General features: G+C 47.7%; 1 protein-coding gene across 6 annotated transcripts in view; it reads left to right on the top strand.

Moving 5' to 3' along the window:
• PPP6R3 (protein phosphatase 6 regulatory subunit 3) overlaps positions 1–16,672 on the top strand; it is a 1,278,047-nt gene that overhangs the window by 1,104,884 nt on the left and 156,491 nt on the right. For all 6 annotated transcript variants that reach the window (XM_069223039.1, XM_069223035.1, XM_069223038.1 and 3 more), the window contains one exon: positions 15,568–15,665. In XM_069223039.1, the coding sequence (XP_069079140.1) occupies positions 15,568–15,665 (98 nt within the window). The remainder of the gene's footprint in view (positions 1–15,567; positions 15,666–16,672) is intronic.

Here is a 16,672-nt window from a genome sequence, read left to right as displayed (position 1 = left end):
CCAGAGGAACAGTGATGCAGAAGTTTGGTGCCTGTGTTAGCAGGGGGAAGATTCCGTCGACCCACAGGAGATTTCTTCTTGGCTTCGAGTGCAGGGTGAAGCAGACAGCCCTCATAGCATGCACCACCAGAAAACAGTCGAGAAAGCCGGCAGGATTAGGCGCTACAATGTTGCTGGTAGTCGTCTTGGTACTTTGTTGCAGTTTTGCAGGCGTCCTGGAGCAGTCAGCGGTTGATTCTTGGAAGAAGTTGAAGAGAGGTGCAGAGGAACTCTGATGAGCTCTTGCATTTGTTATCTGATGAGAAACCCACAAGAGAGACCCTAAATAGCCCTCAGAGGAGGATTGGCCACCTAACCAGGTAAGCACCTATCAGGAGGGGTCTCTGACGTCACCTGCTGGCACTGGCCACTCAGAGGCCTCCATTGTGCCCTCACACCTTTGCAGTCTGGGACACACTGGAGGAGCTCTGGGCACCACCCCTGGGGTGGTGATGGACAGGGGAGTGGTCACTCCCCTTTCCTTTGTCCAGTTTTGCGCCAGAGCAGGGGCTGGGGGAATCCCTGAACCGGTGTAGACTGGCTTATGCAAGGAGGACACCATCTGTGCTCTTCAAAGCATTCCCAGAGGCTGGGGGAGGCTACTCCTCACCAGCCCTTAACACCTATTTCCAAAGGGAGAGGGTGTAACATCCTCTCTCAGAGGAAATCCTTTGTTCTGCCTTCCTGGGACTGGGCAGCCCAGACCCCAGGAGGGCAGAAGCCTGTCTGTGGGTTGGCAGCAGCGGTAGCTGCAGTGAAAACCCCACAGAGCTAGTTTGGCAGGACCTGGGGTCCATGCTGGAGCCCCGGGGATGCATGGGATTGGCATCCCAATACCAGATTTGGCAGGGGGGGGGGGGGGGACAATTCCATGATCTTAGACATGTTACATGGCCATGTTCGGAGTTACCATTGTGAAGCTACATATAGGTATTGACCTATATGTAGTGCACGCGTGTAATGGTGTCCCCGCACTCACAAAGTCCGGGGAAATTGCCCTGAACAATGTGGTGGCATCTTGGCTGGTGCCCTCACACTTAGTAACTTTGCACCTAACCTTCACTAGGTGAGGGTTAGACATATAGGTGACTTATAAGTTACTTAAGTGCAATGTAAAATGGCTGTGAAATAATGTGGACATTATTTCACTCAGGCTGCAGTGGCAGTCCTGTGTAAGAATTGACTGAGCTCCCTATGGGTGGCAAAAGAAATGCTGCAGCCCATAGGGATCTCCTGGAACCCCAATGCCCTGGGTACCATATACTAGGTAATTATAAAGGTGTTCCAGTGTGCCAATCAGAATTGATAAAAATGGTCACTAGCCTGCAGTGACAATTTTAAAAGCAGAGAGAGCATAAACACGGAGGTTCTGGTTAGCAGAGCCTAAGTGATACAGTAAGGCACCACACAGGGAACACTTTTAGGCCACAAACTATGAGCACTGGGGCCCTGGCTAACTGGATCCCAGTGACACAAGCAAAAACAAACTGACACGCAAGTAAAAATGGGGGGGGTAACATGCCAGGCAAGATGGTACTTTCCTACACCTGGTCCATAGCACTCTCTTGCAAAGCAGTCCCCTGACTGCTGCTCCAGTGACGTGGGACTCCACTTCAGGTGTGCTTTGTGGGCCACACTGAGACTCCTGTGACAGCTGCCAGGGGGTTGTCTCCTCTTCTTGCGACTCTCCTAGCTGTGGCGGGTGACCTAGGACTCCCCTCATTGAGTTGAGTCCCCAAGACCTTGCTGGTCCTCTTCAGCCTTGCAACCCTTCTCTATTTCTTGCATTTGCCAAGGCTTATTTGTGATTTTCCAGCACCAGTGACCAACTGCTGACCTTCTTCGTTCACTGTTGACCTGCCCTGCATCTACAGTAGGGTGGGTAGTGGCTCCTGACACTCCATCTTAATCTGGACTTCCTCCCCTTCCTTTGAAGGTCCTCTACTGTCAGGATCCACCTTTGCGTTCTTCAGCCTTGCTTGGGTCTTGCATAATACTTTTCCAAAGTCCTGTTGGTTTTGGAGAAAACCAAGTACTTAACTCTGCTCTTCTGTTCGCTGGGGGGGTCACTCTGCTACTCACTGTGAGAAAGTAGCCTCTTTCTAGCCTTGTTACCCCCACTTTTGGCCTGTTTGTGAGTGTATGTCAGGATGTTTGTCACTGTTTTCACTGTCTCACTGGGATCCTGATGGCTAGGCCCCAGTGCTCATAGTGAAAACACTATGTTTTCAGTATGTTTGTTATGTGTCACTGGGACCCTGCTGGTCAGGACCCCAGTGCTCATAAGGTTGTGGCCTATATGTATGTGTCACTGGGACCCTGTCACACAGGGCCCCAGTGCTCATAGGTGTACATGTATGTGTTCCCTGTGTGGTGCCTAACTGTCTCACTGAGGCTCTGCTAACCAGAACCTCAGTGGTTATGCTCTCTCATTACTTTTAAATTGTCACTAACAGGCTAGTGACCAATTTTACCAATTTACATTGGCTTACTGGAACACCCTTATAATTCCCTAGTATATGGTACTGAGGTACCCAGGGTATTGGGGTTCCAGGAGATCCCTATGGGCTGCAGCATTTCTTTTGCCACCCATAGGGAGCTCTGACAATTCTTACACAGGCCTGCCACTGCAGCCTGAGTGAAATAACGTCCACGTTATTTCACAGCCATTTTACACTGCACTTAAGTAACTTATAAGTCACCTATATGTCTAACCTTTACCTGGCAAAGGTTAGGTGCAAAGTTACTTAGTGTGTGGGCACCCTGGCACTAGCCAAGGTGCCCCCACATTGTTCAGAGCCAATTCACTGAACTTTGTGAGTGCGGGGACACCATTACACGCGTGCACTACATATAGGTCACTACCTATATGTAGCTTCACCATGGTAACTCCGAATATGGCCATGTAACATGTCTATGATCATGGAATTGCCCCCTCTATGCCATCCTGGCATTGTTGGTACAATTCCATGATCCCAGTGGTCTGTAGCACAGACCCTGGTACTGCCAGACTGCCCTTCCTGGGGTTTCACTGCAGCTGCTGCTGCTGCCAACCCCTCAGACAGGCAGCTGCCCTCCTGGGGTCCAGCCAGGCCTGGCCCAGGATGGCAGAACAAAGAACTTCCTCTGAGAGAGGGTGTGACCCTCTCCCTTTGGAAAATGGTGTGAAGGCAGGGGAGGAGTAGCCTCCCCCAGCCTCTGGAAATGCTTTGTTGGGCACAGATGTGCCCAATTCTGCATAAGCCAGTCTACACCGGTTCAGGGACCCCTTAGCCCCTGCTCTGGCGCGAAACTGGACAAAGGAAAGGGGAGTGACCACTCCCCTGACCTGCACCTCCCCTGGGAGGTGTCCAGAGCTCCTCCAGTGTGCTCCAGACCTCTGCCATCTTGGAAACAGAGGTGCTGCTGGCACACTGGACTGCTCTGAGTGGCCAGTGCCACCAGGTGACGTCAGAGACTCCTGCTGATAGGCTCCTTCAGGTGTTAGTAGCCTTTCCTCTCTCCTAGGTAGCCAAACCCTCTTTTCTGGCTATTTTGCTCATGCTCATAGGTGCACCTTTGTTTCTCTTCTTCTGTGCCCAGGGGTGGTGGATATAGGGGTGTCTTTAAGCGTCTGTTTTCACGTCCAGGAGCACTTGCGGTCAGGGGGGTCCAGTGTGGTGAGGCTGCCGGCATCGTCGGGGATGTAGGAAACTGGCTCGGTGTGGTGGACACCTGTGGTGTTGTGACCGCATACCAGGTCCAGGTATTCCCTATTAGTGAAGTGTAGGCAGTGTCTAAGAAGCCCGGGCTCTCTAGAGGTAGCTGTGGATGTGCAGCTGAGACCTATCTAGGAGACATGCAAAGCTTATGCAATACCACTATAGTCACACAGCACTTATCACAATTGAAAGAACCACACAGTGTTAAAAACAAAATAAAGTTACTTTGTTATAGTAACACACCACCAGTTTATTCATAGGCAGTCCCCCCAACTGGAGGAAAGTACATACTAGTTATATACTGTAGTAAAGTGCCCAATTTCGCATTGTAATCTGTAGGAAGGTAGCCTCTTTCTAACCTTGTTACCCCCACTTTTTGCCTGTTTGTGAGTATATGTCAGGGTGTTTTTACTGTCTCACTGGGACCCTGCTCGCCAGGGCCATAGTGCTCATAGTGGAAACCCTATGTTGTCAGTGTGTTTGAGTCACTGGGATCCTGTTAGCCAGGACCACATTGCTCATAGGTTTGTGGCCTGTATGTGTTCCCTGTGTGGTGCTTAACTGTATCACTGAGGCTCTGCTAACAGGAACCTCAGTGTTTATGCTCTCTCTGCTTTTAAAATTGTCACTGCAGGCTAGTGACTACATTTACCAATTCTGATTGGCACACTGGAACACCCTTATAATTCCCTAGTATATGGTACCTAGGTAACACAGGTATTGGGGTTCCAGGAGATCCCTATGGGCTGCAGCATTTCTTTTACCACCCATAGGGAGCGCTGACAATTCTTACACAGGCCTGCCAATGCAGCCTGGGAGAAATAACGTCCACGTTATTTCACAGCCATTTTTCACTGCACTTAAGTAACTTATAAGTCACCTATATGTCTAACCTTCACTTGCTGAAGGTTAGGTGCAAAGTTAATTAGTGTGAGGGCACCCTGGCACTAGCCATGTTACCCCCACATTGTTCAGGGCAAATTCCCCGAACTTTGTGAGTGCGGGGACACCATTACACGCGTGCACTACATATAGGTTAATACCTATGTGTAGCTTCACAGTGGTAACTCTGAACATGGCCATGTAGCATGTCTAAGATCATGGAATTGTCCCCCCAAGCCAAATCTTGTATTGGGGTGCAAATCCCATGCATCTCTGGGGCTCCAGCATGGACCCCGGGTACTGCCAAACTAGCTCTCTGAGGTTTTCTCTGCAGCTACCGCTGCTGCCAACCCTCAGACAAGTTTCTGCCCCCCTGGGGCCTGGGCAGCCCAATCCCAAGAACGTAGAACAAAGAATTTCCTCAGAGAGGATGTTACACCCTCTCCATTTGGAAATAGGTGTTAAGGGCCTGAGGGGAATAGCAGCTCCTGACCTCTGGAAATGCTTTGAAGGGCACAGATGGTGCCCTCCTTGCATAAACCAGTCTACACCAGTTCAGGGATCCCCCAGCCCCTGCTGTGGCACGAAACTGGACAAAGGAAAGGGGAGTGACCACTCCCCTGTCCATCACCACCCCAGGGGTGGTGCCCAGAGCTCCTCCATTGTGTCCCAGACCTCTGCCATCTTGAATGCAGAGGTGTGAGGGCACAGTGGAGACCTCTGAGTGGCCAGTGCCAGCAGGTGACGTCAGAGACCCCTCCTGATACGCTCTTACCTGGTTAGGTAGCCAGTCCTCCTCTGAGGGCTCTTTAGGGTCTCTCCTGTGGGTTTCTCTTCAGATAACGAATGCAAGAGCTCACCAGAGTTCCTCTGCACTTCTCTTCGTCTTCTGCCAAGGATCAACTGCTGACTGCTCCAGGATGCCTGCATAACTGCAACAAAGTAGCAAGACGACTACCAGCAACATTGTAGCGCCTCATCCTGCCAGCTTTCTCGACTGTTTCCTGGTGGTGCATGCTGTGAGGGCTGTCTGCCTTCACCCTGCACTGGAAGCCAAGAAGAAATCTCCGGTGGTTCGACAGAGTCTTCCCCTGCTAACGCAGGCACCAAACTTCTGCATCACCGGTCCCCTGGGTCCCCACTCATCTCGATGAGCGTGGTCCCTGGAGCACAGGAGCTGGATCGAAGTGACCCTGACATTCCAGTGGTCCTTCTGTTCAAATTTGGTGGAGGTAAGACCTTGCCTCCCCACGCCAGACAGTGATCCTGTGTACTGCGTGAACTGCAGCTGCTAGGGCTTCTGTGCACTTTTGCAAGGAATCCTTTGTGCACAGCATAGCCCAGGTCCCCAGCACTCCATCCTGCATTGCTCAACTCGCTGAGTTGACCACCAGCTTTGTGGGACCCTCTTTTGTAGTGTTGAGACGACCGCCGTGCTCAGATTTCTTGAACGCCTGTTCAAGTGCTTCTGCGTGGGCTCTCTGTGCTGCTGAGCGCCCCCTTTGTCTCCTCCCCCAAGGGGCGACCTCCTGGTCCTTCATGGGCCAGGGTGCTGCCCATTTTCTTCAACCGCAACCTTTGCAGCTAGCAAGGCTTGTTTGCGGTCTTTCTGCGTGGAAACAACTTTGTATCCTCCAGCACGCCGTGGGACATCTTCTGTGCAAAGGAGAAGTTCCTGGCATCTTCCGTTGTTGCAGAATCTTCAGCTTCTTCCACCCGGAGGCAGCCCTTTTGCACCTTCATCCGCGGTTTAGTGGGCTCCTGCCCCCCGGACACTTGCGTGACTCTTGGACTTGGTCCCCTTCCTTTGCAGGTCCTCAGGTCCAGGAATCTGTCTTCAGTGCTTTGCAGTCAGTTGTTGCCTTTGCAGAATCTCCTTTCACAACTCTACTGTTTCTGGGGTAGTAGGGTAACTTTACTCCTACTTTCCAGGGTCTTGGGGTGGGGTATTGTAGGAAAGTACCATCTTGCCTGGCATGTTACCCCCATATTTCACTTTATATATGTTGTTTTAGTGTATGTGTCACTGGGACCCAACCAGCCAGGGCCCCAGTGCTCATAAGTGTGCCCTGTATGTGTTCCCTGTGTGATGACTAACTATCTCACTGAGGCTCTGCTAATCAGAACCTCAGTGGTTATGCTCTCTCTGCTTTCTAAATTGTCACTAACAGGCTAGTGACCAATTTCACCAATTTACATTGGCATACTGGAACACCCTTATAATTCCTTAGTGTAGGAGGCTGGACTGGCTTGTAGTGAGTACCAAGGGGTACTTGCACCTTGCACCAGGCCCAGTTATCCCTTATTAGTGTATAGGGTGTCCAGCAGCTTAGGCTGATAGATAATGGTAGCTTAGCAGAGCAGCTTAGGCTGAACTAGGAGACGTGTGAAGCTACTACAGTACCACTTAGTGTCATATGCACAATATCATAAGAAAACACAATACACAGTTATACTAAAAATAAAGGTACTTTATTTTTATGACAATATGCCAAAGTATCTTAGAGTGTACCCTCAGTGAGAGGATAGGAAATATACACAAGATATATACAGGGAGTGCAGAATTATTAGGCAAATGAGTATTTTGACCACATCATCCTCTTTATGCATGTTGTCTTACTCCAAGCTGTATAGGCTCGAAAGCCTACTACCAATTAAGCATATTAGGTGATGTGCATCTCTGTAATGAGAAGGGGTGTGGTCTAATGACATCAACACCCTATATCAGGTGTGCATAATTATTAGGCAACTTAACAAAAAACAAATATATACCCATTTCAATTATTTATTATTACCAGTGAAACCAATATAACATCTCAACATTCACAAATATACATTTCTGACATTCAAAAACAAAACAAAAACAAATCAGTGACCAATATAGCCACCTTTCTTTGCAAGGACACTCAAAAGCCTGCCATCCATGGATTCTGTCAGTGTTTTGATCTGTTCACCATCAACATTGCGTGCAGCAGCAACCACAGCCTCCCAGACACTGTTCAGAGAGGTGTACTGTTTTCCCTCCTTGTAAATCTCACATTTGATGATGGACCACAGGTTCTCAATGGGGTTCAGATCAGGTGAACAAGGAGGCCATGTCATTAGATTTCCTTCTTTTATACCCTTTCTTGCCAGCCACGCTGTGGAGTACTTGGACGCGTGTGATGGAGCATTGTCCTGCATGAAAATCATGTTTTTCTTGAAGGATGCAGACTTCTTCCTGTACCACTGCTTGAAGAAGGTGTCTTCCAGGAACTGGCAGTAGGACTGGGAGTTGAGCTTGACTCCATCCTCAACCCGAAAAGGCCCCACAAGCTCATCTTTGATGATACCAGCCCAAACCAGTACTCCACCTCCACCTTGCTGGCGTCTGAGTCGGACTGGAGCTCTCTGCCCTTTACCAATCCAGCCACGGGCCCATCCATCTGGCCCATCAAGACTCACTCTCATTTCATCAGTCCATAAAACCTTAGAAAAATCAGTCTTGAGATATTTCTTTGCCCAGTCTTGACGTTTCAGCTTGTGTGTCTTGTTCAGTGGTGGTCGTCTTTCAGCCTTTCTTACCTTGGCCATGTCTCTGAGTATTGCACACCTTGTGCTTTTGGGCACTCCAGTGATGTTGCAGCTCTGAAATATGGCCAAACTGGTGGCAAGTGGCATCGTGGCAGCTGCACGCTTGACTTTTCTCAGTTCATGGGCAGTTATTTTGCGCCTTGGTTTTTCCACACGCTTCTTGCGACCCTGTTGACTATTTTGAATGAAACGCTTGGTTGTTCGATGATCACGCTTCAGAAGCTTTGCAATTTTAAGAGTGCTGCATCCCTCTGCAAGATATCTCACTATTTTTGACTTTTCTGAGCCTGTCAAGTCCTTCTTTTGACCCATTTTGCCAAAGAAAAGTAAGTTGCCTAATAATTATGCACACCTGATATAGGGTGTTGATGTCATTAGACCACACCCCTTCTCATTACAGAGATGCACATCACCTAATATGCTTAATTGGTAGTAGGCTTTCGAGCCTATACAGCTTGGAGTAAGACAACATGCATAAAGAGGATGATGTGGTCAAAATACTCATTTGCCTAATAATTCTGCACTCCCTGTATACACAATAGCAAAAATATGCAGTATAGTCTTAGAAAACAGTGCAAACAATGTATAGTTACAATAGGATGCAATGGGGACACATAGGGATAGGGGCAACACAAACCATATACTCCAAAAGTGGAATGCGAACCACGAATGGACCCCAAACCTATGTGACCTTGTAGAGGGTCGCTGGGACTATTAGAAAATAGTGAGAGTTAGAAAAATAACCCTCCCCAAGACCCTGAAAAGTGAGTGCAAAGTGCACTAAAGTTCCCCTAAGGATAAAGAAGTCGTGTTAGAGGAATAATGCAGGAAAGACACAAACCAACAATGCAACAACGCTGGATTTCCAATCTTGGGTACCTGTGGAACAAGGGGACCAAGTCCAAAAGTCACAAGCAAGTCGGAGATGGGCAGATGCCCAGGAAATGCCAGCTGTGGGTGCAAAGAAGCTTCTACTGGACAGAAGAAGCTGAGGTTTCTGCAGGAACGAAAAGGACTAGAGACTTCCCCTTTGGTGGACGGATCCCTCTTGCCGTGGAGAGTCGTGCAGAAGTGTTTTCCCGCCGAAAGAACGCCACCAAGCCTTGCTAGCTGCAAATCGTGCGGTTAGCGTTTTTGGACGCTGCTGTGGCCCAGGAGGGACCAGGAGGTCGCAAATTGGACCAGGAGGTAGAGGGGACGTCGAGCAAGACAAGGAGCCCTCTTAGCAGCAGGTAGAACCCGGAGAAGTGCCAGAAACAGGCACTACGAGGATGCATGAAACGGTGCTCGCCCGAAGTCGCACAAAGAAGTCCCACGTCGCCGGAGAACAACTTAGGAGGTCGTGCAATGCAGGTTAGAGTGCCGTGGACCCAGGCTGGACTGTGCACAAAGGATTTCCGCCGGAAGTGCACGGAGGCCGGAGTAGCTGCAAAAGTCACGGTTCCCAGCAATGCAGTCTAGCGAGGTGAGGCAAGGACTTACCTCCACCAAACTTGGACTGAAGAGTCACTGGACTGTGGGGGTCACTTGGACAGAGTTGCTGGATTCGAGGGACCTCGCTCGTCGTGCTGAGAGGAGACCCAAGGGACCGGTAATGCAGCTTTTTGGTGCCTGCGGTTGCAGGGGGACGATTCCGTCGACCCACGGGAGATTTCTTCGGAGCTTCTAGTGCAGAGAGGAGGCAGACTACCCCCACAGCATGCACCACCAGGAAAACAGTCGAGAAGGCGGCAGGATCAGCGTTACAGAGTTGCAGTAGTCGTCTTTGCTACTATGTTGCAGTTTTGCAGGCTTCCAGCGCGGTCAGCAGTCGATTCCTTGGCAGAAGGTGAAGAGAGAGATGCAGAGGAACTTGGATGAGCTCTTGCATTCGTTATCTAAAGTTTCCCCAGAGACAGAGACAGAGACCCTAAATAGCCAGAAAAGAGGGTTTGGCTACCTAGGAGAGAGGATAGGCTACTAACACCTGAAGGAGCCTATCAGAAGGAGTCTCTGACGTCACCTGGTGGCACTGGCCACTCAGAGCAGTCCAGTGTGCCAGCAGCACCTCTGTTTCCAAGATGGCAGAGGTCTGGAGCACACTGGAGGAGCTCTGGACACCTCCCAGGGGAGGTGCAGGTCAGGGGAGTGGTCACTCCCCTTTCCTTTGTCCAGTTTCGAGCCAGAGCAGGGCTAAGGGGTCCCCTGAACCAGTGTAGACTGGCTTATGCAGAATAGGGCACATCTGTGCCCAAGAAAGCATTTCCAGAGGCTGGGGGAGGCTACTCCTCCCCTGCCTTCACACCATTTTCCAAAGGGAGAGGGTGTAACACCCTCTCTCAGAGGAAGTCCTTTGTTCTGCCATCCTGGGCCAGGCCTGGCTGGACCCCAGGAGGGCAGCTGCCTGTCTGAGGGGTTGGCAGCAGCAGCAGTGAAACCCCAGGAAAGGTAGTTTGGCAGTACCAGGGTCTGTGCTACAGACCACTGGGATCATGGGATTGTGCCAACTATGCCAGGATGGTATAGAGGGGGCAATTCCATGATCATAGACATGTTACATGGCCATATTCGGAGTTACCATTGTGAAGCTACATATAGGTAGTGACCTATATGTAGTGCACACGTGTAATGGTGTCCCCGCACTCACAAAGTCTGGGGAATTGGCCCTGAACAATGTGGGGGCACCTTGGCTAGTGCCAGGGTGCCCTCACACTAAGTAACTTTGCACCTAACCTTTACTAGGTAAAGGTTAGACATATAGGTGACTTATAAGTTACTTAAGTGCAGTGTAAAATGGCTGTGAAATAACGTGGACGTTATTTCACTCAGGCTGCAGTGGCAGGCCTGTGTAAGAATTGTCAGAGCTCCCTATGGGTGGCAAAAGAAATGCTGCAGCCCATAGGGATCTCCTGGAACCCCAATACCCTGGGTACCTCAGTACCATATACTAGGGAATTGTAAGGGTGTTCCAGTAAGCCAATGTAAATTGGTAAAATTGGTCACTAGCCTGTTAGTGACAATTTGGAAAGAAATGAGAGAGCATAACCACTGAGGTTCTGATTAGCAGAGCCTCAGTGAGACAGTTAGTCACTACACAGGTAACACATTCAGGCACACTTATGAGCACTGGGGCCCCGGGTTACCAGGGTCCCAGTGACACAACTAAAACAACATATATACAGTGAAAAATGGGGGTAACATGCCAGGCAAGATGGTACTTTCCTACACCTAGTATATGGTACTGAGGTACCCAGGGTATTGGGGTTCCAGGAGATCCCTATGGGCTGCAGCATTTCTTTTGCCACCCATAGGGAGCTCTGACAATTCTTACACAGGCCTGCCACTGCAGCCTGAGTGAAATAACGTCCTCGTTATTTCACAGCCATTTACCACTGCACTTAAGTAACTTATAAGTCACCTATATGTCTATCCTTCACCTGGTGAAGGTTGGGTGCTAAGTTACTTAGTGTGTGGGCACCCTGGCACTAGCCAAGGTGCCCCCACATCGTTCAGGGCAAATTCCCCGGACTTTGTGAGTGCTGGGACACCATTTCACACGTGCACTATACATAGGTCACTACCTATATATAGCGTCACAATGGTAAATCCGAACATGGCCTAGTAACATGTCTAAGAACATGGGATTGTCACCCCAGTGGCATTCTGGCATTGGGGAGACAATTCCATGATCCTCCGAGTCTCTAGCACAGACCTGGGTACTGCCAAACTGCCTTTCCCAGGGTTTCACTGCAGCTGCTGCTGCCGCCGCCAACCCCTCAGACAGGTTTCTGCCCTCCTGGGGTCCAGGAAGGCAGAACAAAGGACTTCCTCAGAGAGAGGCTGTTACACCCTCTCCCTTTGGAAAAAGGTGTCAGGGCTGGGGAGGAGTAGCCTCCCCCAGCCTCTGGAAATGCTTTTTGGAAGTCACACTGGCTGGCAGGGTCCCAGTGACACATACACTCAAACAACATATATACAGTGAAATATGGGGGTAACATGCCAGGCAAGATGGTACTTTCCTACTGCAGTGCACAACCTTCTGAGTTGTCCTCCGGCGTCGTGGGACTCCCTTTTGTGACATCAGGTGGACTCTGGTTCACTCCTCTTCTAAGTGCCTGATCTGGTACTTCTGCGGGTGCTGCCTGCTTCTGTGAGGGCTCCCTGACTTGCTGGGCGCCCCCTCTGTCTCCTCATCCAAGTGGCGACATCCTGGTCCCTCCTGGGCCACAGCAGCATCCAAAAACCCTAACCGCAACCTTTGCAGCTAGCAAGGCTTGTTGGCGGTCTTTCTACGTGGGAACATCTCTGCAAGCTTCTTCACGACGTGAGACATCCATCCTCCAAAGGGGAAGTTCCTAGTCCTCTTCTTCCTTGCAGAAACCAAAGCTTCTTCCATCCGGTGGCAGCTTCTTTGCACCCTCAACTGGCATTTCCTGGGCATCTGCCCACTCTCGACATTGTCTCGACTCTTGGACTTGGTCCCCTTGTTTCACAGGTACTCAGGTCTGGAAATCCACTGTTGTTGCTTTGCTGGTGTTGGTCTTCCTTGCAGATACCCCCATCACGACTTCTGTGCTCTCTTGGGGTTATAGGTGCACTATACACCTACTTTTCAGGGTCTTGGGGTGGGATATTTTTCTAACCCTCACTGTTTTTAGTCCCAGCGACCCTCTACAAGCTCACATAGGTTTGGGGTCCATTTGTGATTCGCATTCCACTTTTGGAGTATATGGTTTGTGTTGCCCCTATACCTATGTGCTCCTATTGCAATCTACTGTAACTTTACATTGCTTGCATTACTTCCTTTTGCTATTACTGCATATTTTTGGTATTGTGTACATATATCTTGAGTATATTTGGCATCCTCATACTGAGAGTACTCACTGAGATACTTTTGGCATATTGTCATAAAAATAAAGTACCTTTATTTTTAGTATATCTGTGTATTGTGTTTTCTTATGATATTGTGCATACGACACCAGTGGTATAGTAGGGGCTTTTTATATCTCCTAGTTCAGCCTAAGCTGCTCTGGTATAGCTACCTCTATCAGCCTAAGCTGATAGAAACACCTCTTCTACACCAATAAGGGATAACTGGACCTGGTACAGAGTGTAAGTACCCCTTGGTACCCACTACAAGCCGGGCCAGCCTCCTGCAGGTATCTTGGACAACCTTAGTGTTTTCTTACACTCCCAGCGACCCTCTACACACTACACTAGGTCTGGGTTCCATTCATGGTTCGCATTCCACTTTTGGAGTATATGGTTTGTGTTGCCCCTAGGCCTATTGCATCCTATTGTATTCTACAGTGTTTGCGCTACTTTTCTAACTGTTTCTTAACTGATTTTGGTTTGTGTGTATATTTTGTGTATTTTACTTACCTCCTAAGGGAGTATATCCTCTGAGATATTTTTGCACATTGTCACTAAAATAAAGTACCTTTATTTTTAGTAACTGAGTATTGTGTTTCTTATGATATAATGCTATATGATATAAGTGGTATAGTAGGAGCTTTGCATGTCTCCTAGCTCAGCCTAAGCTGCTAGAACACTACTAATCTACTAATAAGGGATAACTGGACCTGGAACAAGGTGTAAGTAACATCAGGTACCCACTATAAGCCAGGCCAGCCTCCTACAACAGGAGACATTACCTTAGGGTCCATTACGCAGCTGTAGTGTGGAATGTGTACTATACATTTACCCACTGAGGTAGCACGTACTAATTAGCTAGCAGAAAGTGCTCCATGTGGATAGATATTTTGCGCAAAACTTTGGCCTCATTGATAAATAACCAGGTAACGATGCATTCTGGCACTGAGGCTCATTTCACAGAAAGTATACCAAAACTTGCTGCCAACCCCTGCCAAGAACAGCTGAAGGTGAGGTTCGATACCTGTTTGGGAGGGGGGTGGGGAGGTTGCAGGCCTTGCCTGTGCCCAATCCCTACCACACACATCTAAAGGCTGTGTGTGGCACAGGGTTGGATTCCTGCGGGTGTTGGCTGCAGGTGGCCAAAGGCCGTGTGGGGCGCAGGGCTAGATGCATGCGGTATGTTGTCCACTCCTGGGCCTGCGATCAATCGCCACCTATGTTTAAAAAAGAAAAAAAAACTTTTAATTTTACTAGGAAAAAAAAAAAAAAAAAGGTTATAGGGACATTATAGTTTGTTTAAGAAATTAAACAGAAACAATGAAAGAAATTCAGCTGTTAAAGTTGGTTAAATCAAGTAACTAGCATATGGGCCCTAAGCTAACTACAACTCTCATCCTCACCATACACTGCTGATTACCACACATTACATTATTGGTGGCATCTTCATTGGCATCATTGATTTAATCGCTAAAATTATCAATAAAATTATTGATGAGATCACTGTGCATGGCGGGGGCACAAGTTATAGTTACCTTAATGCTTAAGTTCTAGTTATTTGAAATAACTAACTGCTGAATTTTTATGTCTTTGTGCATGAATTTTCAGAACCCAACTATAACGCCCCTGTAATCATTGTTTTTTTCAATGAATATATATATATATATATATATCTGTATCAGTATTTATTGTGCATACATCAGTCCACCAAATACACTGCATTGGGCTGTTGATATAAACCAGTATATTGAGAACATATGCCACACACCATGAACAGTAAACTCTCACACAAAATGTCTTCATCATTGTACCAGTAGCTTACCTATACATCAGCCAGCATACATATTACTCAAACTAATATTGCTGTATACCAAACAATATAGTGCTTGTACCAACATAACTTGTGTGTACCAGTGCAGTGCCCAGAAAGGCACATCACATTTTTCATACATAAACGAATCTATTTACTAAGTGAACCAATGAGAAGGATATTAACCAATATGTATCGGGTATGATGTAATCGAATTTTGGGCTGTTTGACACCTCATAATCTGTGTGGGAGGGGCTGGGTATTTCTGATGCTAGTTTTATTATACCACTCTGTAAAGTCACGCTTCATTTACTGCTGCCAAGATATGGCATTCAAGAACCTTGGCGTTTTAATGCGCCTTACTATAAAATCCTCATTGCCTAACTTGAAGGCCTACATAAACACAATAATTGAAATTCACACTTAGCACTTTTGCTTGTACAAGAAATGTCTGCACCACTGTGCTCAGCAGTCCCCCTTATATTAACAGCAATCCGAGTCTGCCTACCAATGGAATTTGACTAAACTTAATTTCTATTGGAATTAATTATATTGTATATACTTGATGTTCCTAATTCTAAGTACACCATACTGACTCGTGTTTAATTGAGATTAGCCAAAGACACAGAACTCTGGCATGCATGATTTTGTGACTGGTTGGCAGGTTTACACCTCAGAATCTCTTAACGTTTTAACTGTTTTTTTTAATAGTTCGAAGGAATGTGCTAGAAGTAATTCTCCAGTGGAAATGGAAACTGGCACGGAACCTGTGGACCCCCTTAGTGCAAATATAGCTACTGCACCTGAAGGTAGGTTCTTAAATCATGTTGCTAAAATAGGAGAACTGGCAGCATGTAACATGAGCTAATGGCTAGTTTAGTTATTATGAATGCAGAATGAAAGTTACATTTTATATTTGCCCCTCCCCATGCTCCCCCCCCCCCCTCATTGTGTGCATAAAATGTTGTTAGTTGTAAAGCTGTCCAGGGCGACAACTTGTTTTTTTTTGTTTTTTTTTCACATCATAATAGGTTAGGCAAATGAAGAAATGAAGGTCAGTTGTGTGCATGTATCCTCTACCCATTCACTTCTCGCCACACCTACTTTGTGGGTAGCAGCTACAAATCCCTCTCTGTGGTCATATGCAGAGGTATTTTCTCCACCATTCTTGCAGTTGCTGACACTTTTGTAAACCGTTTGGGGAATTATTCCATTTTCACCTTGCGCTTGCCATAATTTATTTGCCTGTTCTTTCTAAGTGCACAGCTGTAGGAAGCTGGCTCTCTATATAGTACACTAAAATGAAGTGCACTGTACAGAGGATACAGTGGATTCCCCAATTGGTTCTGCAGAGGCAAAAGTAGATGGGACTAATGTTCTATTTTCTGGTAGTGTGGGCGAGCAGTTAGGCATTTCAGAGGGTAGTGCTAAGCATTTGTACTCACAGAGGCAATAAATGAGACACGCACTCAAAGAATAAATTAAAGACCTATCTAGAAAAATAATTTAAAAAAAAATATGTATCAAACCCAAGAACCTAGTAATCAGGTAAGTAGACTTTTAAGCATCCATACTTTGCAGTTTAAAAAATCAACACTTAATGCCATTTTCAGGGCTCTCTCAATGTTATCCTATGGAGGAAAAATAATGTTTAGCAGACATAAGGTTAACAATGACTTACGAGGTCGACCTCAAGGAGCAAAGATAAGTACAGGGCACTGATAAGTACCGCACCAACAGGTCACACTGGGCGGCACTGGGGTGGCCAAGTGTGATTAGGTGTTGGGTGCCCAATAGTTCTCTGTGGGAGTTGGAC

Source organism: Pleurodeles waltl, chromosome 3_1, assembly GCF_031143425.1.
Source record: "Pleurodeles waltl isolate 20211129_DDA chromosome 3_1, aPleWal1.hap1.20221129, whole genome shotgun sequence".
Classification (NCBI taxonomy): domain Eukaryota; kingdom Metazoa; phylum Chordata; class Amphibia; order Caudata; family Salamandridae; genus Pleurodeles; species Pleurodeles waltl.
Note: the sequence above shows the minus strand (reverse complement) of the source record. Positions and strands in the feature narration are given on the sequence as shown.